Source organism: Myxocyprinus asiaticus, chromosome 38 (genome assembly GCF_019703515.2).
Source record: "Myxocyprinus asiaticus isolate MX2 ecotype Aquarium Trade chromosome 38, UBuf_Myxa_2, whole genome shotgun sequence".
NCBI classification, from domain to species: domain Eukaryota; kingdom Metazoa; phylum Chordata; class Actinopteri; order Cypriniformes; family Catostomidae; genus Myxocyprinus; species Myxocyprinus asiaticus.
In genome coordinates, this window is record NC_059381.1 from 16474187 (window position 1) to 16500184 (window position 25998).

Consider the following 25998-nt stretch of genomic DNA (forward strand, 5'->3'; position numbering starts at 1 on the left):
GTTCCTTCCTTCCCGGAGGTGCACCTTTCGCTGCCCGAAACAGACTTCCGGGTTCATCCACTCTCACTACCCTCGACGGCAGGGTGGTCCATGGGTACACAGAGGTCCCTCAGATGGATTAGGCCATTGCGATGCACCTGTGACTGCAAAATGCCGCTCCCCTCCAGAGTCTGTAGGACTATGTCGTCTCTGGCAACCAAAGCCTACAGTGCTGCTGGACAGGCCACCTCCTCCCTGCATGCCATGACCCTCTTGCAGGTACACCAGGCCAAGGCACTAAAATAACTGTATGTGGGTAGTCCTGATCCCGATGTGCTGCAGGAGCTGTGCTCGGTGACCGACCTCGCCCTCCGGGCGACGAAGCAGACGGAGGCCATCCAGCACATCTTTCCCCAGCGCGGCTCAAGATCCTGCACCCCGTCTGCTCTCCGAGGGCATCCCCCTGCAGCTGCGAAAGCCCAGGTGGCTCCGCCTGAGCCCAGCTCTCGGCCCCAGCATAGAGCCCCCCGCAGGATGCTGACGCCCCCCCCATCTCACGGGCCGGCACGAGGACCCGGAAGGCTCCTAAGCGCCCCTGAGACAGACGACCCAGGGAATGAGACGTCCGCTACGGAGCTGATATCCAGACCACTCCATCCCCCAGTGGAGGGCCGGGAGGTAAATCTTTTGTTTCCTTCTCTTTTTTGTTCGGGTCACATAATCAGTGTTCACGACTGCTGTTGTCACGGCGACCAGACATCAAGCACTCGCAGCCAGGGCCCCGCAAAGCGGTCCCCCCACTTTTGCGTGCCCGGCTGCACCATGCCTACAGCCAACCGGTTGTGACGAGTCTCGAGGATGACCCAAGAGGTCCTCCTCCTCTGTCGCTAACCTGCCCTATGCCGGATACGCAGAGCAAGGTAAGTGCTTCGAGGTCCCCCTCAGCGCAGCCACCTCAGGACGAAGCAACGCTCCTCAGCATGGCATCACCTGCTCCTCCCCGCCGTGAGGCCCCACCTCCAGGTACGTCAGAAGCGATTGTCCCTTTAATGCCCCTCGCCCGGAGCTTGGACGCGTGGCTAACACTTTCCAACCCGTCGCAGTGGCTGGCCAGGACCATCCGACTCGGCTACGCGATTCAGTTCGCCAGGCGCCCAGCCCACTTCAGTGCAGGGTGAGAATGCCGCCACCCTGCATGCGGAGATCGCGACCCATATTCGCAAGGGGGCGATAGAGCCTGTCCCTCCAGCCGAAATGGGGGAAGGGTTCCACAGCCCTTACTTCATCGTACCAAAGAAAGGCGGTGGGTTGCGGCCAATCTTGGACCTGCGAGTTCTGAACCGGGCCTAACACAGACTCCCGTCTAACGCAGAAACACATTTTGATGTGTGTCCAGCATTAAGATTCGTTAGCGGCGGTAGACCTGAAGGATGTGTTTTTGAATCTCGGTTTTACCTCAACACAGACCCTTCCTACGGTAGAGTTTGGTAATACGGAACAACTGGCCGGGTGTACCACTTGCGTATAGCACCTTTCCCCTTCCCTGAGGCGAAAGCGTGCGCTTTTACCCCCAGTCGAGTTCACGAAGTCATGGACCCAGGACGTCCTTCCTCCCTAGCCCCGTGGCTTGTGAATTCAGCAGAGGAGTTCGCAGCCAGACCCACTACGGGTACTAATATGCCCTGTACGGGGAACTACATGACGTCTTTTTGGGGCATTGGGGGAGGTTATGTGCAGACTGATGCACCTGATATTATGCACGCAGCAGCTTGCTTGCACCTGCATCAGCAGTTCACGTAACACGATTCACATGTTGTAGCGTTTTTCTATAGGGACACCTAGTGTCACTACATTGACACAACGTCGAGTGAGCGACAGAAGGGGAACGTCTTGTTTACTGCCGTAACCTCCGTTCCCTGATGGAGGGAACGAGACGTTGTGTCCCTCTTGCCACTACACTGTACTAGCCGCTGAAATGGCCGGACCTTGTCTCAGCTCCTCAGCACAAAACCTGAATGAGAGTGTGGATTCCTTCTCCTTTTATACCCGTATGTCCGGGGGAGTGGCATGCAAATTCCACTCACCAATTCTCATTGGCCTTTTCTCGAAAGAATAGAGGTGTTCGGGTCTCTCAAGAGCGACCCCTAGTGTCACTACATCGACACAACGTCTCGTTCCCTCCATCAGGGAACGGAGGTTACGACAGTAACCAAGACAATTCTTCGTTGTAATTGGTGCATTATCACTTGAATTTATACCATTCCCTGCTCCTGACAACCATTGTCACCTCCATCATCGACTGAGGGAATTTATGACAGTGAGTGGAGAGAGAGTCACCCTCACACTGAAGCAGTATCAGGTAAAATTAATTAACAAAATATGCCATGCATCCTGTAAAATAAGGAATCGTCCCACAATTAAGGGAAAAAATTGCGCTCCGTATGAAATCCATATGCGATGCCATTGGTCCCGTATTTTAGCGTCACACACCCAAACTGCTGAGAATGTTTCACAAATCGAGAGAAATGGACCTGAAACACACACACCTTTTGCATGTTAATTGTTTCCCACCATTGGGATTTAAACCTCCAGTAAACACACTTATTCATGACATGCCATTACATTTTATTGCATACTGTATGACAGAGCTCATTCTGGAAGAGATAGAGAGAGGTAAGAAAAACTGCATTACTGCATTAATTCAAAATAAAAGTACAATAGTACAGGTGTAGTTAAAACACAATGTGATTTTCTTACATTTCCCTTATGATAAACACTATTTACTACCAAAACAATGACACTAATCCAAGGAGAAATACACTATTTGCATGTTAAGCCTTTTCTCTCCCTTTCTCTCTTCTTCTTGGTCTTTGTATTAAAGCATTTTTCATTTTAAGTTTAGCAGGGGACGTTCGTACTGAACGCATTTTTGCCTCTGTCCGTGCTGTTTTTCAATGTAAAGCAGCGTCTCGCACAGGAATGCCTGTAAATATGGGTCATTCCTACAATTCTGTGTCATTTAAGTCCCCATTACAAGTGTGTGTGGTATATATATATATTGTTTAATTTCACCCGATTACAATTTGATAGGCTTTTTAAAGAGAATAAACTTTTTATAATGTTACACACTTCTGTGGGCTTAAAAGTTACATTTTAAATAATTGAAATCCTTTTCTATTGCACTGTGTCATTTTCTCATGTCCCAAAAACTACACGTCAAACATCTTTGACAAAAATAAATGCTAAATCATTGGATTTCTATTTTTCACCCACATACAGTTGAGTTTAGTGTTACATTCTCTCACTAACATGTGTTCATTTGTGGTAAGTGTGTTATTTTAACACTGATAGTGGAGTTTTTTTTGTGTGTCCCTTGATTTATTGCGCACCCTGTTATGTCATGATACCATGACCTTTCATTGAAGATATACAGTATGTTAGGAAATTACATCACACACACTGGAGGTGTACATCAGCCATTCTGCAAAGTTACTTTGAGTTATTTGAAGTTTATAGCTCTATTGTTTTATTTATGTGTTCCTTTATTTTGTGGTGTTAGTCATATGTGGTCAAGCATAATATGTCCAACCTATTATGGAAAGATATATGGGAAATTAATTTTAAAATTTCAATATACAGTATTTATGTTAACAGAAACAAAAATGTAAATATTAGTTTACAAATATGTTTCCTAGATATCAGTCACAGACCAAGTAGTGGCTCATTTATCCACTGAATGTCCACCCTGTTATTGTCCACCCTGATGCTGCTCATTTAACTGGATGGACATCTGAATTTTCTTGTAATTTAGTAATAAAAGCAACTTGTAAAAGTATGTTTGATTTTTCAAAAGTTTCAAAGCGGGAATGTCACCGAATTGTAGGAATGACCCATTTACAATATGTACAGTGTTGCAGTTTTGCAGCTCTCTATAAGAAGATTACGCAGTCTATAGTAACAGACAACACCCTAACCTCATTTTAATGTAGTAAAGAAGCTGACCTAACTCAGGGTCTGCTATTGAATTAACTTTTTCTACCCAATACTTTACAGTGAATCAAAATTAACCTTTTCTCTTTTCTTTCTTTCTTTCTTTCTTTCTTTCTTTTTTATAATATTATCTCTTGCATTCAATCAAAGAGAATAGGGGTGAAATGAAGTTCATCAAAGGGATCAATAATCACCATAATGGTGACTTCAGGTGAAACAAATATTTACAGCAAAACAACACCAACAACAGATTGATGGCCATTTACATGTCCACGTAAGTCCCCATATTTAACCGACCATAAATAAGAAGTCTGTGCAATATTTCTTGCTGTCAGAACTCCTACATACGGGTTAGCCATGGTCAATCAGATTCAAAGTGAAAGATGTTTGTGGAATATAAACTCAATGAGCACTTTATTAGGAACACTATTGTCCTAATAAAGTTCCAGACATGGTCTTCTGCTGATGTAGCCCATCCGCCTCAACGTTCAACATGTTGTGCATTCTGAGATGCTATTTTGCTCACTACAATTATACAGAGTGGTTATGTGAGTTACCGTAGCCTTTCTGTCAGCTTGAACCAGTCTGGCCATTCTCCATCGACCTCTCTCATCAACAACATCTGCAGAACTACTGCTCACTGGATGTTTTTAGTTTTTGACACCATTCTGAGTAAACACTAGAGGCTGCTGTGCGTGAAAATCCCAGGAGATCAGCAGTTACAGAAATACTCAAACCAGCCTGTCTGGCACCAACAATCATGCCATGGTCGAAATCACTGAGATCAATTTTTTTTCCTCATTCTGATGGATGATGTGAACATTAACTAAAGCTCCTGATCTGTATCTGCATGATTTTATGCATGGTACTGCTGCCACATGATTGGCTGATTAGATAATCGCATGAACAAGTAGGTGTACAAGTGTTTCTAATAAAGTGTTCAGTGAGTGTAGATATTTCAGTTATGAAAGTGTTTGTCCAACAGGATTGACACTGCAATGAGAGCATTGTAAGTTGCTTTGGAACAGACACATTTGCAAAATTCCAAGTAACTAAATATTACTTTTCTAATTCTATACTTTGGATGTTTATGTGAGTTTATTAGTACTATAAAATTCCATATTTCCAGGTGAGACAAGAAGTCCCCCAATACAGATTAAATTGGTTTAGCCTTGTTATGTTTGCCCTGTTTCTGTTGAAATTCAAATTCTGTTCCGATATTTAAAGAAGTTCTTTCATTTTTTAAACATCCTACACTTTAAAAATTTAAAGGAACTCAATGCACCATTTGGTTGCCAAACTGAGCGAACCCTCTGGAGATTTTCTAGATGTCCTTTTGGTTTCCTGAGAAACTTGCTTTTAGTGCCTAGAAGAGCTAAATAACACTAAGGACTGTTAATTGTTCCTTCGGTAACCCCATAAAAAAGCTTCCTTGAGTTCCTTGATCTCTAGATGTTTCTGCCTGTGTGGCATTTGAGGAACCCCAAATGGTACTTCATGTATCTTTTAATTTTTACAGTGTATGGTGGTGTGCCAGTAACAATTGAAGCCAATTCAAAATGTGACTGTGTGGTCTGCTCACAATTTTATCAGTCAAAATCAGTTGTTTCTTTTTCACTCATCACAAGTCTAAGTTTCACAGGGCAGTCAAGCTGATTTAGAGTCATTATAAATGTACATATATAGGCTAAATGTAGTCATTTTATATGTAGAAAATAGACTATAAGTAACCTTCAGTTTTTTTAGACTTCTGTGGGGGACAATTGTTGGCATAGAAAGAAATTAAGAGAACACGCATACGGTGCTTTCAGTTATGGGCCTATACGTGTATAATGTTTGTGTGAATGCAAATCCAAGTATGACCAGAATATGACAAAAATCAAATATTCTGCTTAAACAATTCTCCTACAGTTGCACAAAAAATGAAAAATGTAAGGCCTAAGAAGTCAGCTGATGAATCAATTATTATTATGACATGTACAAGAAAAAGTTTGCTGCACAAACAAGTGTAATTCAATCTTTTATTTGTATTTGTTTTTCTGATACAAAACATCTAAAGTGAAATCTGTATACAAAGTTCATCATTTTCTCATTGGTTTTAGTTTTCCTTTTAAGTCTACAATGAAAGGATTTAAAAATAGTTTTAAAAAATGCTTTTTTTTTTTTCATATCAAATACTCCTCAAGTTAAACCTATATTTAAACTTTTTCTTCTTTTTAAGTCATATTAAGTTTTATAAAGTGAAACCGGTCACACTTTACATTCATTAACATTAGTTAATGTATTAGGTATCATGAACAAACAATGAACAATATATTTTTACATCACTTATTAATAATAGTTAATGTCAGTTAATAAAAATACAATTGTTCATTGTTAGTTTATGCTAGCATAGTGCATTAATGTTAACATATACTAATAATTTTTTTAATCAAAAGTTGCATATGTTGAAACTAACATAACAGCATTTACTAATCTTGTTTAAAAGTATTGTTCACGTTACCTAATGTTGTTAACTAATGTTAACAAATGGAACCTTATTGTAAAGTGTTGGGAAACCTTTAGAAATTTAAATTATTAATATTTAACTTTTTTTCTTTTTTTTTCTAAAGTGAAACCTTTACAGATTTAAATTATTAATATTATTATTATTTAACTTTTTCATTTTTTTGCCATATTAATTTTTCTAAAGTGAAACCTTTAGAGAATAAGACAATTCTGAAAAGTGGAAAGCACATTGCTGACAATAAGGTACGTTATATTGTGCAGCAATTTCATTTTGAAAAATGTCCATGGTTGTTAAAGTCCATTTTTAAAAACGTTGCTTCGACGCACCGCCGCGTCCCCTGCGTGTCCAACGCATGCGATATTTGCTCTGTGGAAACAGAGGCAAAACTCGCTTCTCCTTCCTCTCCAAACCTCATCCGCACAAAGAATGAGGGCCATTGTGTCGCTCTCGTGGCATACCTGACCTCATTCACATAAAGAATGAGGGACATCTTGGCATGGACGAGACGAGAAACGACGTAGAACCGCGAGGGCCACTCGGGCCTGCCTCGCGCTGCCTGGATTGATCAGTCTCCTCAGGAGCATCCAGGGATGTGGAAACATCATCATCCTTGAGTCAAAGGATGAGCCGAGTATTCCTCAAGGTTTACAGCATCTCAACAGAGAAGAGTAAACTTCTAGCTCAACGATTGAGAGTGATCTCAGGAACCCAATCGTTGTAGCTGCGACTTTCTTCACAGAACAGGTGAAGCTTTTCCAGTGCTGGATCCTCCCATGAACCTTCAGTTGGGTTCTGGCAAAACAGAACGGAAACGTTAAAAAACCCAAGCCTTTAAAATGAGTATAATTGTTCATTTAAACGTTATATTTGAGTGGCACACATCCTTACCGTTATGAGAACACAGTGAGCATCCTCAAGTTGACCTTTGAAACCAACAAGATCACTGAGACGTTTCAAGTCTTTTACTCTGACGATGCTGATGTCGTTGTCAAAGCAAAACGCTTGTATCAGAGTGAAGTGAATCTGAAGAGCGATGTCACACTCAAAGTCATCAGTAGCCAAAAGGCAGAAAGACACACTATCAGGGTCCCTGTGAAAACAAGATGTAGGTTTGAAGTGAGTTAACGTGCACAGAGCCTAATATGGATCAATGGATCGAACTTGGCATTGAATATTAAATGGAAGATGTTCTTCTAGACTTACTTGTTCATTATTTTGGCGCACTCATAGACACCAACAGTGAGTCGACCATCAGCCTTGGCAGCCAGCAGGGCCTCAGACAGGGTTGTTCCTTCATTAACCATCCTGGTTTGGAGTAAAGTTGGCTGTAGCTGTTTAAATACAGTAATGGCTCAAGCGGAGCGAAATGAGTTTGGAGTGAGTTTCTACCTGACACGCGAGAAGTATTTATAGTGGTATAGAGGCACGCGCTTCCACTGCACAATCTGATTGGCTGTCGAGAACAAAAAAGAAACGGACTTGTCCAAGACGCGTGCCTTTAGACATGCGTGACATCTATAGAAATCTAAGAAAGGATTAAACTCTGATCCGTTTCACTTATGTTCTTAATGGAATAGGCCTAATTTTTTTTTTTTTTTTTTTTTTTTTTTTTTTTGTCAAAAGACATACCAAAAACGTTACATGCTGAGAAGCATTTCATATTACTGTACACATGAACTATAGCTAGCCTACATTCCAACATAACCCAGTCTGCGAATATGTAGGCATATTTGTTTAAGTTTTTGTTGTCTGCATGTTTTCAATAGAGAAGAAAAAAGAGAAGAAAATAAAAGAATGGGGGTTATTTCAGTTCATTAACAGACAAAATATCTCTTGATATTGCAGGTGCAAGCATTTTTGTTAAGATAATGCAAATGTGAAGTTGTCCCAAATGAGTGAAATTATCACACTTTTGCTGTTGATTTGGTGTGTATAAAGTTATGTATCTGTTGCTGATCGTATCAGACACGCGTGGCTAATTTGCATACCCTGGCCGGACTCGAGGCGCGTGGCATCTGGACAGGCTTCTCTTTTGCTATGGAAACACTCCCCATCTGCTGATGGGGGAAGATTATAAGATCAGCTGATTAAAGTTCGGCAGTATTTAGCAACTGGAACTAATATGCAGACACAAAAAAGTACAGCCTATTTTAAAAAACGGTGGTTTTGTTATTATTAAATTCTTAATTTCTGTTCTGTTCTTTGTCGGACTATTCTTAACTGAATTTAAAATAGCCTGAACTGAGTTTACCTTTTACTGTTTAGAAGCCCATGGTATACATTTATTGCTTAGTTTGTGTTTTAACTTTTTTTTAATCATCTTGACCATATCTGTGTAAACATTTTATGACTTTTATTGCTTTGATGATTGTAAGTCATCTATAGAGAAAAATAAAATGGCTTTATGACAGATGACTCTCCTAATCTGCAGCTGCATGTTCGAATAGTCTGCTTAGCGCTTGAGCAGGTTTGTCTTGGAACACCTGTCACTCTCGCGCACTAAGGTGGCGGGGGGTAGCAAAGAGCTGTCCGGACTACAGATGTGACACCAGAACAATGCATACCCGTTGCAAGTGTCTTTGAGATTTGAAACTAGTTCTTCAGTTGTTGTTGTTGTTGTTTTTTGAACGTTATATTGTGTAAATAAAATACAAAGACTTCATAGGAAGATCTGAATGCATGCATGCATTCAAAAAAAAAAAAAAAAATTCTATATGTATGTAAAAAAAATGTGCATACGAAACTCAGTCTGCAATGAACACATCTCAATCATGTAAAAAAAAAAGTATCTTGCATTTATCCTCGCTGTAGCTTCATTATCTATATGTAAAAGTAAAATTGCACCTATTTTATGTTCTATTCTCAAGCAGACAAAAAAACTTGCAAAGTGATACGTGCTACTGGGTTGTGAGGGGTGAGTGGGGGCGTCCAAAAGTGAGGCCTCTCCATCTGCTCCAGTTCTGCATGGAAACAATGGGCCTGAATGAATCAGTCATCGTCAACCTGTCATCTTGACCCTCTCAAATAACAACCTTCTTACACTCGTTCCATATAATCTTGCAGTCAGTGATTCTAAAGCGTTTCTTCACTATAAAACGTATTTTTCTAACTCTTAATATTTTTTTCTCAAATAATTGCACTGCATAGCTATTTAGAATAACAAAAAGGTGAGCAAAACACGGATGCATGTAACTCAAGTCGTTTTCTTGCATAGCAATAATAGCTTTATAGCTGAGCATGCTTCTGCACACGGAGAAAAGATGTATAAAGCAATATAAACAGTACTGATTTTGCAGGGTGGCCTACATTTGAAAAGCTGCATCTTGTCACGTGGTCTGTGGCTGTATAGCAGCAGGCCAGATTGGGCAGCGGGGCGTCATGGCACGCGCATTTAATTTGCATTTGTAAAGGCGTCTAATAATAGAAGTTTCTAAACTCACAATAGAGCCGTTTCAGTGTGTCCACAGATGGCCACACTCCACCTGTCTTTTTTGCTGGGGGCGGGGGGGTCAAATCCCTTATCCACGTTTGCTCACTTTTACCATAAAATTCTTAACTAAAGAAAATACTGAAATTCACTGACAAACTCCGTTTAGCTGTAGTAGCCTAACAGGGGAGAGTGTTTTTTAATAAACCAAAACTCTGAATCACTTTCAGACTATGAATAAGAGTTACCATATATTTCTCTGCGTATATAAATTTAATGAAACAAAAAAGTTCAAGAAAAGACGCATTGATAATATATATTTTAGTTTAATTTCCTAAAATGAAATAATCAGAAATGAATCAAACAAAAATAATCAAAATAATTACTCAAGTTAAAATCTCATCTTTACAGCCCTCATCAATCTGCCACGAGCCGGAGTGTGACAATAACATTAGCATACCAATGCACCATTCAGATGAACCAATCAGATGACGCTTCTTTCATAGCCACCACGAGCCGGAAAGCATAAAAGGGGCGAGCACACTCCGTTAGAGCACCAATCCATTCGGATAACCTCCAACTGCAGTTCTGCTATCTCCCTTGTGGAATACCTACAAGCATCATGACTCTTGAAGAAGTTCTCATCCAGAAGCCCAGCGAGAGAGCTCAGTGCACTGGAAAAGCCCTCGAAGATATTTTGGTTTCTGCCAAAGCTAACGAATGCCTCACCATTGGGGTTTATGAATCTGCCAAAGTTATGAATGTGTGAGTATTCTGTTCGTTTTCCTCCTTTATTTAACACCTTCTTCAACCTTTTAAGCAACAGTTTTGACTGATTCCGTAGTGCAAATGATGCTAATATCATGCTTTTTCTTGTATTTCAGTGACCCAGACAGTGTGTCTTTCTGCGTCCTGGCTATGGATGAGGAATTTGAGTGTGACATCGCTCTCCAAATTCACTTCACTCTTATACAAGCCTTCTGTTTTGACAACGACATCAGCATCGTCAGAGTGAATGACATGCAGCGTCTCTCTGAAATTGTTGGCGACAAATCGGGACAACTTGATGATGCTCACTGCGTTCTCATCACGGTATGTATACGATAAATAGTTTGCTCTCATTGGCAAAAACATAACAAAAAATGTATGTATTAACAACTTGTTTTGCGGTCGTATTAATTGCGTATTTATTTTGATCACAACAGAACCCAACTGAAGGTTCATGGGAGGATCCAGCACTGGAAAAGCTTCACCTGTTCTGTGAAGAAAGTCGCAGCTACAACGATTGGGTTCCTGAGATCACTCTCAATCGTTGAGCTAGAAGTTTACTCTTCTCTGTTGAGATGCTGTAAACCTTGAGGAATACTCGGCTCATCCTTTGACTCAAGGATGATGATGTTTCCACATCCCTGGATGCTCCTGAGGAGACTGATCAATCCAGGCAGCGCGAGGCAGGCCCGAGTGGCCCTCGCGGTTCTACGTCGTTTCTCGTCTCGTCCATGCCAAGATGCCCCTCATTCTTTATGTGAATGAGGTCAGGTATGCCACGAGAGCGACACAATGGCCCTCATTCTTTGTGCGGATGAGGTTTGGAGAGGAAGGAGAAGCGAGTTTTGCCTCTGTTTCCACAGAGCAAATATCGCATGCGTTGGACACGCAGGGGACGCGGCGGTGCGTCGAAGCAACGTTTTTAAAAATGGACTTTAACAACCATGGACATTTTTCAAAATGAAATTGCTGCACAATATAACGTACCTTATTGTCAGCAATGTGCTTTCCACTTTCCAGAATTGTCTTATTCTCTAAAGGTTTCACTTTAGAAAAATGAAAATGGCAAGAAAAGAAAAAAAGAGAAAAAAAATCTAATTAAAATATCTAAAGGTTTCACTTTAGAAAAATGTATATGGAAAAAAAAAAAACTAATTTAAAAATTTGAAGGTTTACCTTTAGAAAAATGTATATGATGAAAAACAAGAAGGGGAAAAAAAATCCTAACAAATCTCTAAAGATTTCACTTTAGAAAAATATATGATGAAAAACGAGAAAAAAATGTTTGATATTAAAAAATATTTAAATATGCTATTTGAAATTGTTCATTGTAGAAATGACTCGATGCATAAACATAATAAATGTATTAAAATATATATCTGTGTCATGTGTTCACTTTCCTGCAGATGGTAGAAATTAATCGAAAAGGAATTGCTCTCTCTCTCTCTCTCTCTCTCTCTCTCTCTCTCTCTCTCTCTCTCTCTCTCTCTCTCTCTCTGTAGTTGGTAGGTCATAGTATTGCTAAAGTTTTCATTCTAAAATAACTTCGCATTGTAGGCAGCAGATAGTGTCAGCTGCCATCTGCAGCCGCCAGGTGATCTGCATGTGTATAGCTACAAAACAATAGTAGCGTGCTGTCCCGTTATATTGGGGGCCCCAGCACAAGGAACCCATTGTTACTTCGGCAGATGTCTGAGGTAGGACGCTGCTCCATCTGCCAAGCTGCGCAGATGGAAGGTTGAGGCGGTGGCGGGGGTGAGTGTTGGGCTGGCACTCGTATGTCTCCCTGTCAGTTGCTGTATTGTTTACAAACTGCCTATGGCTTCTGCACGGATTGCAGCAGCTCTCAGCGTCAAGAGAGGGCTTGAATGAAAACAGAGAGAGGCTGTAAACTGATTATGCATGCATATTCATAGAAAACAAGTGGGAAGTTTGTCCACAAACACACACACACACACACACACACACACACACACACACACACACACACACACACACACACACACACACACACAAAAGAAGCAAAACAAGAAAAGTGTTGGGCAGGAGCACCAATAAACGGCAAACAAATTGTGTCAAATTTTATTTGCAAAAATAGAAAACAACTGCCTGGCATGTAAAAACTGAAACACATAAATGTAACATAAATTAAGCCACTGATAGTTAAGCCATTTCCTATCAGAAGAATGCAAGTAGGCCACTGGCCAAAGGAAATCATTTTAAAAGTACTTTGAAAGTTAAACAATAATAATAAGCATATATTTTCTAATTGAATACTTATTTTATACTGATAGCACAGACTATGGTCTAGATTGACTTTTCTGTCAAAAGATTGTTTATAGTTGTACACTATGAAAAGAGGCATTACGATGTTGCAATAACACTTAGAAATAGAAATAGAATAGGACATTTTATGATTTTATTAGCTGACTAGTGACAACAATGCATGGCTAATATTAAATTATTTGTGCAATACTACTAGCCATCATAACTGAAATGCAACGTAGTCACATTGTGTTACGCTGATTAAGAGAGGACACACAGTTTTGAGGAGTGCAGTAAATTCCTGTAGGCACGGAGACTATCTCTTTTAGGATCTTTGACAACTCCACTGATCATTGGTGCAAACTCTGCTCCCCTGCTTATTTTAACTCTATGCAACAATATGCGGTAAACCCCTGTAATGGGACTGCGAATACTTTTTCCTTGGTTATTGAGAATATGTTCCTCAGTGATTCCCAGTTCCTCCAGGACTGCTTTTACCTCCTCCAGGTCTCTGTCTAGCTCCGCCGGGCCAGCCTCCAGGAGATAAACAGGGTTGAGCTGGGATAAGGGAGGAAGTGGGCGAGAGAGTTCTACTGGCAACAGCCACTCACAGCCCAACATCTGGTCCAATGCACATCGGTCTGATGGGTCTGGCTTCAGGATCCCCTTGATCAACCGCTGACACGGAGCTGATACCCAGGTTGGCAGGGCATAGGCCCCATCCAGCACGCTGTGGCGCAGCTTGGCTACAGTGTCAGCACGGAAAGGCAAGGTGCCAGTCACCATGAAAAAGAGAAGGACGCCCATTGCCCACACATCCACAGGTGGCCCGATGTAGGACTCATCTTTAAAGAGCTCAGGAGCAGCATAAGGAGGAGAACCACAAAAAGTGTCTAGGGCTTGGTTGCGATTATTGACCCTTGTGCTGAAGCCAAAGTCAGCTACCTTTACACAGCCATTGATGGTATAGAGAACATTTTCAGCCTTCAAATCGCGATGAATGATGTTGTTTTCGTGCTGAAATAAACACATGCAAATTCTCATCAATTCAACAATCTCATTCAGTGATTACAATTATTTTACAGACTTGCAACCTACAGTCTAAAGCAGTAGTTCTTAACCTTTTCAAGGGCCTTTATATGCTTTTTGGACCTTCAAAGTTCTGGCCACCATTCACTTGCATTGTATGGACCCACAGAGCTGAGATATTCTTGTAAAATCTTTGTTTGTGCTCAGCAAAAGAAAGAATGTTACACATCTGGCTGAGTAAATGATGAGAGAATTTTCACTTTTGAGTGAACTATCCCTTTAAAATAATTAATTTAATTTTATGACTCCAAAAGTTTCAAGAACTGTATGCTCTTCAATGAAACCAACAGTTGTTGAGGGGACAAATAAAAAATTGGTCCATTTTGTTTGCCAAAGTTTTTATATCATTTTAAGTCATCTTGCAGCCCCCTTGGAAGTTTGATGAGGCCCCTTAGAGGGCCCAGGCCTCCTGGTTGAGAACCACTGGTCTGCAGAAACAAAACAGAAAGTCCAGTAATGTACTGCTATAATGGGGAACAGGTCTAACCATGTATTTGACTGCTGATAGAATTTGGGCAAATATAATCTTGCTCTCTCGGTCAGAGAGTTTTCCTCCTGTGCTGATTCTGGTGTGGAGGTCTCCTCCTCCAGCGAACTCCAGAACCAGGTACAACCGACTTGGCGTCTCCACAACCTCATAGAGTTGCAGTAAGTTTGGGTGATACAAACTCTCCATGTTGGATATCTCTCTGGACAGCATTCTCTGGGTCTGCAGATCAAGCCTCATCTTCTCTAGGATTTTAATGGCAACTTTGTCTGATGGGAAAGTGAATACTAGATTAGGTCACTACATATTAATCCTTTTACCCTGTTATTTCTGATCTACTGTTACAAATTTCCAGAGAGCCAATTGTTCTGTCTGACCAGCGTGATAATGTTTTAACTACACAGTCACATGTGGCAGTATTTCTTTTTTTGCCAGTCAAATCTATTCTAGTTCTTTAAAATTCTGTACCTTTGGTGAGGGCATGGAAGGCCAGTTTGACTTTCGAAAAGTTCCCACAGCCTATTTCACCACGGACTTTGTAGAAGCCTACCCTTCTGCCAACAGTTATTTCCTTTATGGTGTCTTCATTATTGCACATCTCAAGTGTTAACTTTTGCAAGGGTGTCAGGTGCTTGGAAGGGTCTACCTCTTCTTTCTCTGACCCACATTCTGAGCTGTCCGTCAGAGTGTAAAGGTTGTACCGCTGTACCTGTGGAGACACCTGACTTTCCCTTGTACACATCTTGCAGCTGTTTAAGGCTGAAATTAAAATAGAAACCCAAAGGCAAATTATTTGATGCAGACATGCTTATAGGTGTAATGCGTATGGATACATTTGAAAATGTTTGTTTTACATAACTATGTAAAAAGCCATTTCTAAGTAATATATCTAAAGACCTCAAAATGAAAATGTGATTTTAAGCAGACCTCTGGTGTCATTTTTTACAACACATTTACAGGCCAAACTTGCCCTTATCACACAGATAAACAGAGTTATACAATGAATAATGTCAGCAAGTGTAAAATAACTGAGCTTACCTCTGTGCTATCCTTTATGCAGTAGACCAAATTATTGCTCCTTTTGTTTTTTATAGGATTAGAAGTCAATGAATATGTCCACATGTCCATTTTTATTAGATTTGTAGTTCTGAGGAAAACAATTTTGTTTCACTAATGAGTGCCTTTTCACATGTAGTAGACAATCCAATCAAATAAGGTTTTTGTTAAGGTCAAGTTTGACCAACATGCAGCTATTCATTTTAACTGTATTAGCATTCTATAACTGCATGAAAGACAAGCATTTGTGTTGTTTCCTCAATCCAATGTCTATGATATCCTTTAGCTACAGTCCTGGATAGTCTGACCATCTCCACTGAATATTTTCTCCTGTCTTCAGTGACTCATACTCTGACAAAGTAAAACAGAACATGCTGGTGTCATGTTTCTTAATCTGCCAGCTTTATTTAGAGCTACCTTAATCCTCCCCTCTGTCCAAGACGATGCCCCTGATGCACAAAAGGCAAGAAGCACAGAGAAGGGAGGTTGAATAACTGGCAAGCATATGCATCACTGATTCTTTTGATGAGCTCATAAGATAGGCTATATTGTTAAGTTATTTTCAGCTGGATGCTATCATACAGCAGGTTTGATGGCCCCACAGACATGATTGTTCGTGATCTCAATGAGGCTGATCTCTGACCGTACAATGTAGGATCAGACGTTATGTAACAGCACCACCAAATGAGATTAGTGTGGTCCCTCCTTGACACATGAAAGGGTTTGGCCGATAATATGATTACCACTAGTCTGCCAGCCTTCAAAGTGAATGATGTGGCTTTAGTGCACATTCTTATTCAGGTGTGCCACTCTTGTGAGGAGAAGAAAACAACTGCAAGGTGCATAGTGTTATTTTCTGTGTATATACATATAGTAAGTACTTGTGTAATTACACTGTAACAAGGACACTAAAATAAAGTGTAACCATAGTTTTCGCAGATTTCTTCACTGCTTCACTTTAATAGCTGTTACCAAAATCCTGTATACATTACTTAATTCCACTAGTGTAGTTCTCTGAATGAATCAGCATTTTCCTGGTATTTGATGTCAAGAGTAAATTACTTCCTCTGTGTATTTGTGAGCATGTGCATGTGTGTGTGCCTCTAGAAAGCAACAAATTAACAAGTGTCTCTTTTGATGAGCTTATAAGCTTTATCCAGAACATGGTGGATGTGTTTACATGTATGCTGACCCCATGCAGGAACACCCAGGCCGTAATCCCTGGACGTCCATGTCACCTGCCAAATCCTCCCCTCCTGAATGACCTCCCCTGTACCACTCTATACAGCATTATTTCATATACTGTTCATTTTATATTCAACACTTAACAATGGAACAGCAACAACGTGTTCACTGAAATTAAGAATACAACAAAGAAAACTAAATGTTCAACATTTCATCAAATATTGAGAATGAAATACTTTTTCAAAGACATAGAACAGTTGAACACAAACAGATGTATGACTTTGGCCCTCAACATGTTACAACATGCAGATCTCATTAGTTTTTCCTTTTCTGACGAGAGTCTATCAGTCCATGCAGGCTCTGCTGTTCCAGCTCTCACCCTCTGACGCAGAGCCTCAATCCCTTTGTTTTTCTCCTCCTGGATGAACTGGAGCTTCTGAGGACACAACAAGCATTGAAAAAGAGAGAAAAACAAATAAATAAAACATACAGGTGCAATCCGGAACCTAGCTTTAAAAATATTTTGCCAGTAACACTGCATGTACTCTGTATGACTCACTCTTTTAAAGATGTTCTGTGGCCAGTGCTTGAAGTGGAAGACAAAAAGTGCAGGTACTCTCCTTGTTAGTATTAAACTTGATTTTTTTTGAGGGGGGCTACTAAAGATATATTGTAAAAACAAAACAGTTAATAATGTGTTTATTTACATTAAAATAGTATTTGATTACATTAAAAGGGGCATTTAAATAAAATTTTCAAGGTCTGGCCATAAATTCCTTCTTAAGATCTGGCTGAAAAACAAATATGACCTTACATCCTCAACTAACAAATAGGTTTTGATTAACTCTGAAAATAAAAACATACAAAGTAGGTTTATTGTTTATGAAAACTGAGAAAGAATATTTAGATCTGCTAAAGTCTGTATCTTTGTCAATATCAACACACATAAGTGAACAATGGCAATCTAATGTAGAACTGTCTTTTTACACAAAATAAATGTAGCCTAAAACTGAAAAATAACATTATATCTGTTTTTCCTTTTTAAAATGTTTATTATCCTCCCATTCAATGAGGGCTAAATTTGCCTTCCTTATCCTGCACACATTCATTTGCATACAGGAGCCAGATCCTTGTGCAGATAATAATCATTAGAAACCGTGAACAAACTGATTTGATGATGTTCAGGTTTGTGAACGCTGACACACATCTGTATAGGCTACAGCTAAACACTGTCAGGATATATGCATAGGCAAGTTCAGTGACAATTCCCATAATCTTTTTACGAGCACTACAGAAAAGAATGGAGAGTACAAGCACATTTTCCTATGTATTCTCTTTGAAGGTTCAGTTTTCATCGTTTTGCCTCTTGTGAAAAAAATGTTGTGCATATGAGCTGACATCACTTCTGTAACAGCTTTTTATTAAGTCTGTAGTTTTAACTGCACCCAGCAGCTAAGCAGTTTGCATGAATACATTTGAGTGAATAAGACGCGATAAAATGTGCTCACTCAAAAGTTGCTGGTTCATGTTTTAGAGAAGAGTGAAACTGAACTATGTCCAGACAAGCTTAAACACGCATGCTCCCACGGAACTGGACCACGGATCCCTTGAGGAGCGCCGATGCTGTTGCACGTGTTGAGTGTTGTTAAACTCACCGCTCAGTTTTGCTTATCAAAATCATTTGGAAGGTCAGATAAAAATCATTGGCGCGCCGCATCAAATCACTGACTTCCATTAAATAAAAGACATTACATCATACCGGAATACTCTGAGAAATGGTGGTACGCAAGAAAAACTGCCTGTACTCTGTGGAGGAAGTTATAGAAGTGCAGATACTGCATACCGCCCACTTCAAGCACTGTCTGTGGCAGAGGACCAGAAGCTTGTAGTGACATTCTATGGGCTCTTGCAAGCTTAGCACCGAACTGCAAAGTCACGATAGAGCACAGATCTTTTTTTTTTTTTTTTTTTTCTGTCTTTTTTAGTTCTTAACAACCATAAAATTACCATTATTTATTTATTTAAGTAATAGTAATAATCAAATGTTCTAGGGGTTCAAATTGCTTAAAACAAAAAACTAGAATTAAAGCATCATTCATTGAATTGATAGGTTACTGAAAGAAACCACTTTTTTTTCTTTACCTCCATTTGAAGTTTAACGTTTGACATTGTTTTTCTTTCTCCTCCCTCATCTCCTCTAAAGTGGAGAGCCACTTTCAGTTCAGTATCTTTCGCTTCCACTTTGAAAACAAAATGAATGCTTATTCTTGCAAAACGTATAACAGTAACAAACTATACATCTAGCCGTCTCATCTGTTCTATTTCTGATGATAAAATAAATGATAGAATGAGGAGCAGTACTTTTCACCTACGTTGCCTTTGTGTTTCTTGATAACGGTCGTCCAACTCCCTCTGGTGTTGATCTTTTAAAGCTCCCATCTCAGTTGCCAGTCTCTGAAGCTGAGCCTTGCTTTCCTACAACCACAAGGGGGCGGAATCGAGCACATACACTCGAAACTAATGTTTACCCTTCATGTGAACAGCAGCACAATTTAATTCAACTTATTTACTCTTTTACCTCCAGGCGGGCCTCATTTTCTTTCTTCATATGAAAAGCAGCATTTTCTAGCCTCTCGTTCTCAACTACATAGGGTTGTGTGACAATGTTAATGCAGAGTTTTATTTGGATAGGCATTACAATATTAAAGGAATAATTCACCCAAACATGAAAATTCTCTCATGATTTACTCACCCTCATGCCATCCCAGATGTGTATGACTTTCTGTCGACTGTTGAACACAAACAAAGAATATTTAAACTCTGTAGGTCCACACCATGCAAGTAAATGGTGGCCAGAACTTTGAAGGTCCGAAAAGCATATAAAGGCAGCATAAAAGTAATCCATATGACTCCAGTGGTTAAATCTATATCTTCAGAAGCAATATGATAGATGTGGATGAGAAACAGATCAATATTTAAGTCCTTTTTTGCTATAAATATCCATTTTAACTTTACATTCTTCTTTTGTTTTTGGCAATTCGCATTCTTTGTGCATCTTGCCACTTACTGGGCAGGGAGGAGAATTTGTAGTAATAAAGGACTTAAATATTGATCTGTTTCTACCCCACACCTAACATATCGTTTTGAACATATACATTTAACCTTTTGGTCCTTCAAAGTTCTGGCCACCATTCACTTGCATTGTGTGATTTTACAGAGCTGAGATATTCTTCTAAAAATCTTTGTTTGTGTTTAGCAGAACAAACAAAGTCATACACATCTGGGTTGGCATGTAGGTGAATAAATGTTACGAGAATTTAAATTTTTGGGTGAACTATCCCTTTACTCCAAAAGTGTGGGCTGCAGTTATTTTCTGTACCTCTGAGGTCGCACTGTTCTTGTAAAGTGTGTTGCAGACCTTTGACTGTTTCCAAAAGTCTATCTCTGAGGAGGAAATAAAATCATGTAAAAAAAAATAAAAAAATAAAAATAAAAATGTTGTTCCAACTAGCCTATACAAAACAACAATGAATGTAAAAACAATAAGTAGAGGGAACCAAAGTTTATTTGAAGTCTAAGTATATTTAGAATGAAATAATGGGAATGGAGATATATACTGTTAAAAAAAAAAAAAAAAACACATAAAAAGCCCTTAAAAAAACATAAAATCTGCACTTCATCGTCCTCATTCCTACAATATACCACTAGAGAGCAGCAACACGTTCAAAACATTCTGACCTGTTCTGAGCTAGCTTGTCAATATCTACATTTTTAATATTTTACCTCATATTTATGTGTCTCTCCTTCAATTAACTGCTTCTCATGGCTCTGGGCGAATTTCAGAAGTCTGTTAGTCTCGTCTAGTTGCATTTCAAGATTATTATTTTCCCCTTTTATCGCCGTTATTTTCTTCAACACACAACGTCTCCGTTACGTATGTAACCTCGGTTCCCTGAGATGAAGGGAACGAGACCATTGCGTCACTAAGCTGATGCTATAGGGAGTCGACCTAGTTGAAACCCTTCTACAATAATGTCAATTCTAAAATTGGCTATGGTGTTTAAGCCCCACCCTTTTAGGCACAAAGCTGTCCAGTATAAAAGTGGGCACGCAAACAGCGTTCCTCAGAATTGTCTGACTGAGGGACAAAGAGTGCATTGCTCGCACCTCAAAGAACTCTGAGTCTGTAGTGCAGCCAGCTTATGCAATGTCTCGTTCCCTTCATCTCAGGGAACCAAGGTTACATACCTAGTCGAGACATTCCTTTACAATTCAGTTCACTTGACATCGCGTCACTAAGCTGACGCTATGGGGAATAGAGTCCCATCACGGCGCACTACATGACATAACCTTCCCACAGAGGAAACATGACGCCGCAGTCCTGCGGGATGGCGACCGACATAAGTATGTAAGTAGTAATAGTAGTAATACTCTTTATTTTTCCCTTCACTGGGCAATTTCTGCAGCATCAACAATAAAATACAAAAAACTAACATAACACAAAACATCACAAACATGCATGAACCATAAAAATCCGGGTATTTAAGTACTTCCTCATACTTTAGGATGTCAGAAAAAAAATAAAAATGTAATAAACACTTGTATCCTTATGCTTCAATTGAGCCAGGAGGGGAACACTCAAAATGGACATATTAACTATAGTATGAATTAACCCCTTCACAAACCCAGTCGGGAAGTAAGTTTTATTTATAATGAAAGTGCTTGTGACTTTGGAAAATGCAATGGTCTGAATACAGGCGGTTGTGTAAAATGACGGGGAGCCCGTACTTAAAAAGAGGGACATAAGTATATTTTTGTCCAACGAAATAGCAAGCGCTCTAGACAGAGAGGACTTGCGATGAGAGAGACGTTACGTCTAGGTTGTAAAACCTTGCGAATGTGTTTTGAGAAGACCATCCTGCTGAAAAACATATGTCTTGTAAGGACCCACCATTCGTCCATGCCCATGAAGAGGCCATGCCTCTAGTTGAGTGTGCCAATTGGGCAATTCGCAACCCTAAGTCTCATAAGCCAAGGTGATCGCATCAACGATCCAGTGAGAAAGTCTTTGCTTGGTGAAGGACATTCCTTTCGTGCGTCCTCCATAGCACACAAAGAGCTGGTCAGAGAGTCTGAACTGGCGGGTGCGCTCAACGTATGCATGTAGCGCTCACACAGGGCATAACAAATGCAAAGACTGTTCCTCATCCAAATTAAATGGTGGAGGGAAAAAGGCTTGAAGGAGAACCACCTGCACTCTGAAGGGCGTGGTTAAAACCTTTGGCACATAGCCTTTTCTGGGTTTGACAGTGGCTTTTGAAAAACCTGGACCAAACTCCAGACATGAATTGTCGACTGACTGTGCTTGCAAATCACCGACCCGTTTTACTGAGGCCAAAGCCAGCAGTGATGTGGTCTTAAGAGAAAGCACACGCAATTCAACAGAGTCCAGTGGCTCAAGGGGGGGGCCCGCGAGCGCTTTTAGGACCAAAGTTAGCTCCCAAGTCGGGACTGTAGCCGGCAAGGGGGATTTAGCCGCCTCGCTCCCCTAAGGAACTTTATGATTAAATCATGTTTGCTTATAGAGGTGCCAGCGTCAGGTGCGTGATACACAGATATAGTCACCACATAAACTTTTAGCATTGATGGAGTGAGCCCTGTGTCCAATCGCTCTTGAAGAAATGTACGAATTTCAGTCAGTTCTGGCATGTTTAGCGTGCTCTGTTCTGGGGCCACACATGCAGATTCCACAGCTTGGGCTGGCGATGCCAGATTGTGTCCAGAATCTCTATCATTTCTGGAAACCAGGATCGATTGGGCCACTTCGGCACAACCAATAGAATAACTTCCTTGTCCTCTCTGACTTTACATATGACAGAGTGAAGGAGACACACCGGCGGAAATGCATATTTGCATTTTGCAGGCCATTTGTGGGCCATTGCGTCCACTCCTAGCAGAGCTTGGGACTTGGAGTACCAGAGGGGATAGTGGGCATTCTCCGTGGAGGCAAATAGATCGATCTCCGCTTGCAGGATATTTCCCAAATCCTCAGGACAGTCTGAGGATGAAGTCTCCATTCGCCCGGCATCGCTCCTTGGTGTGACAATAGGTCCGCACCATAATTCAGATGGCCTGGGACATACTGTATGTCACCGCAGGGAGAGGAGATGACGCTTGCTCCACAGGAGGCGGCAATGCGTCAGTCTCATCATTGGCAGGGAACAAATTCCACCTTGGCGGTTTATGTACGCCACAACTGTCGTGTTGTCCGAGTGAATCAGAACATGATAATTTGCTATTTCAAATTGAAAAGACTTCAAGGCTAGGAAAACAGCCGACAGCTCCAGGCGGTTGATGTGCCACGCCCTCCTCGCGCCTGTCCAGGTCCCGAAAGCCAGGCGTCCTTCGCACACTGCCCCCCAACCTGCGTTGGAAGTGTCCATGATCACCACTTTCCACCTGAAAATCTGCCCCAGCATGACACTTTACTGGTAGAAGGCAGGAGCTGTCCAAGGTGCAAGAGCAGCTAGACAGCGGCAAGATATAGTGATATGCATGCGCCCTTGGCACCAGGCATGTCGTTACACATGGTGCTTGAGCCAGCACTGAAGAGGTCTCATATGTAAAAGACCTAATGGAATGATGGAGGATGCCGCCGCCATAAGCCCCAATGCTTTTTAAAACAGCTCCAATGGAAGTGCTCTCCCCAGTTTGCACTGAGACAGACACTGGAGAATGGCCTGAGCAGTAAGTCCCTGTGCTGGCATAACAGAATCTCTGATTGGGCCAGTAATAGCCGATCATTGAGGCAGTTTAAAATGCATACTCTGGTCAGTTTCAGAGGGGCGAGTAACGCATCGATGCACTTTGTGAACGTGCGAGGAGCCAGGGATGTGGTACAATTTGTACATGAAAGTACACATCTTCAGATCTATCGACGCAAACCAATCACGTGGGTTGGCGTGCGATAAGATCTGTTTTTGAGTAATCATTTTGAATGGGTGCTTTGCAAGTGTGATTCAAATGATCTAAAATTTGCCAAAGCCCACCGTCTTTCTTTGCCGCAAGAGCTCGCCACGCATCCGCATAATGGGACAGAGGGTGATTTGGTTCATTGATTATATGATATAATGTGCTGCTCACCGTTGGGAAGCAGTTGTGCATAATGTGTAGGCTTTGAAGTGGAAAAGACCTCTTTATTGAGAAAGTGTGAGCGTCTCGCACTTGTGCAACGAGCGCTGTACTCTTTTTTTTGCATTCTTTATTTGAATGTGAGACACAGAAGCAACATTTTGAAAAACAATATTCTTTTCCCGACAAACAGCAGTGGGGAAGAGGGGAACAGCATTGTGTGTCTCCAATCGAGCCTTCTTCGGGACAGGTCCGGATGGAACTGAAAGCTCTGCATTCCACATCATAGGGCTGTACCCGTCAGGAGCATTTTTACTACGCGGGGGGCTTTACCGGCAGCTCGGCGGTGACTTTTGGGGGCATGGTTTGGAAGGATGAACGGGCCGTAAATTGCACGCCCAGCTACTGGCCGGGCAGAGATGTGCCGCTACCGCCTCTTCCACAGGGGCTAGTTGGGCATGACCTTTGTCTTCCCCATGGTCCACTTTAGTGAGGAGAGTGGAATTGCTGTGCGAGCGAGTTGAATAAGAAACGCGGCAGGATTTTGTCAGTTCGTTATGAACCTCCAGTAAAAACGGGGCAGATCTGTGGAACGCAGTCACTTGATGACTTCCGGACTGCAGGAAACACTCATCAAGGTGAGATTTTTCCGGTTCCTCTGGAGAAGACCACTCGAGACCGAGCTCTTCGACCGCCCTTGAAAGGACGCAAAGCATCTCCTTGTCAGTGGTGCGTGTACGCTCCTCGCCCTCGCTGGCGGAAGGGGCGGCAACGTCCTCCATTGACCACTCGTCAGATGCGGCAAGAGACATAACATCATCCCCAGCGTCAGAACCGCCAAACATGATGAGGTCGTACCCTCCTACAGAGGGCCGAAGCTCGTTAGGCACATAGTGTATCGGCTTAGATGCAGTACATGGAGATTGATGGGCTCGCAGGGCGTGTGCCAGTACGAGGTCCACCTCAAATTCATCCTGCTCGACCTCACGGCCCCACTGTGCCTCCTCGTGGAGAGGTGACCGGTTTTTTTGTTTGAAAATCCTGACAATCCTGATCTTCTAAAATTCAAGCATGTGATCGCTGTAGTATCATTATGGGAGTATAGGTTATAGAGTACAAAACAAGTATTTCAGAGATCATTGGTGCCTTTTATTAAGAAATACCTTGTATATTACAAAGACACATATATAGCTATATTATATATATATATATATATATATATATATATATATATATATATATATATATATATATATATATATATATATTTTGCACTGTTACACAACATTTAACCAAGTGGTCATGGCTTGTCATGAAAATAAAATTGACTGTATTCACAGCATTTTGGAACAAAAGCATGTCCAGTCTCTCATTGAACCAAAATACAGTGACAACAAAAGCCTGTAACAGTTCACATAAGGGATCCCTCTTGATTTAAAACTCTCAATGTGCAACATGGCATTATTCTTTATAACACTGACAACGTTGAAATATAATCCTAAGTAGGCACTTTACACAGACATTTAATGGTTAGTTCGCCGAAAACTCATAGTTTCCAATGGAATAGATGATAAAATTCCACATCATGGAGAAGTAATTGAAAGGAATAGTTCACCCAAAAATGAAAATTCTCTCATCATTAACTCACCCTCATGCCATCCCAGATGTGTGACTTTCTTTCTTCTGCAGAACACAAATGAAGATTTTTAGAAGAATATTACAGCTCTGTAGGGCCATACAATGCAAGTAAATGGTGACCAGACCTTTCAAGCTCCAAAAAGCACATAAAGGCAGCATAAAAATAATCCAAATGACCCCAGTGGTTGTCTTCAGAAGCGATATAATAGGTGCGGGTTAGAAACAGATCAAAATTTAAGTCCTTTTTTACTTTCTGAAAGTGGAGGTTTTTAATAGAAAAAAATTACACACAAAGTAATTGCATAACTTTAGAAAACATACATTAAACCACTGGAGTCGTATGGATTACTTTTATGTTGATTTTATGTGATATTTGGAGCTTGGAATGTCTGGTCACCATTCACTTGCATTGTCTGATCTTTGTTTGTGTTCAGCTGAAGAAAGAAAGTCATACACATCTGGGATGGCATGAAA

The 25998-nt window shown here is 40.9% G+C and overlaps 2 protein-coding genes and 1 pseudogene across 2 annotated transcripts; 1 reads left to right on the plus strand and 2 right to left on the minus strand.

Annotated features, from left to right (window-relative positions):
- Positions 1-6405: 6405 nt before the first annotated feature.
- LOC127428753 (growth arrest and DNA damage-inducible protein GADD45 gamma-like) lies at positions 6406-7993 on the minus strand (annotated as a pseudogene).
- A 2486-nt stretch (positions 7994-10479) lies between these two features.
- Positions 10480-12049, plus strand: LOC127428754 (growth arrest and DNA damage-inducible protein GADD45 gamma-like). Its single transcript, XM_051677339.1, has 3 exons — positions 10480-10670; positions 10790-10997; positions 11111-12049. Exons 1-3 carry the CDS (start codon positions 10528-10530, stop codon positions 11219-11221), a joined length of 462 nt encoding a protein of 153 aa, XP_051533299.1. The 5' UTR covers positions 10480-10527; the 3' UTR covers positions 11222-12049.
- A 707-nt stretch (positions 12050-12756) lies between these two features.
- LOC127428901 (serine/threonine-protein kinase NIM1-like) lies at positions 12757-16158 on the minus strand. The gene is made up of 5 exons (XM_051677569.1): positions 15988-16158; positions 15553-15661; positions 14983-15273; positions 14515-14783; positions 12757-13955 (listed from the first exon to the last, which is right to left on the minus strand). Exons 3-5 carry the CDS (start codon positions 15254-15256, stop codon positions 13200-13202), a joined length of 1299 nt encoding a protein of 432 aa, XP_051533529.1. The 5' UTR covers positions 15257-15273; positions 15553-15661; positions 15988-16158; the 3' UTR covers positions 12757-13199.
- Between the last annotated feature and the right edge of the window lie 9840 nt (positions 16159-25998).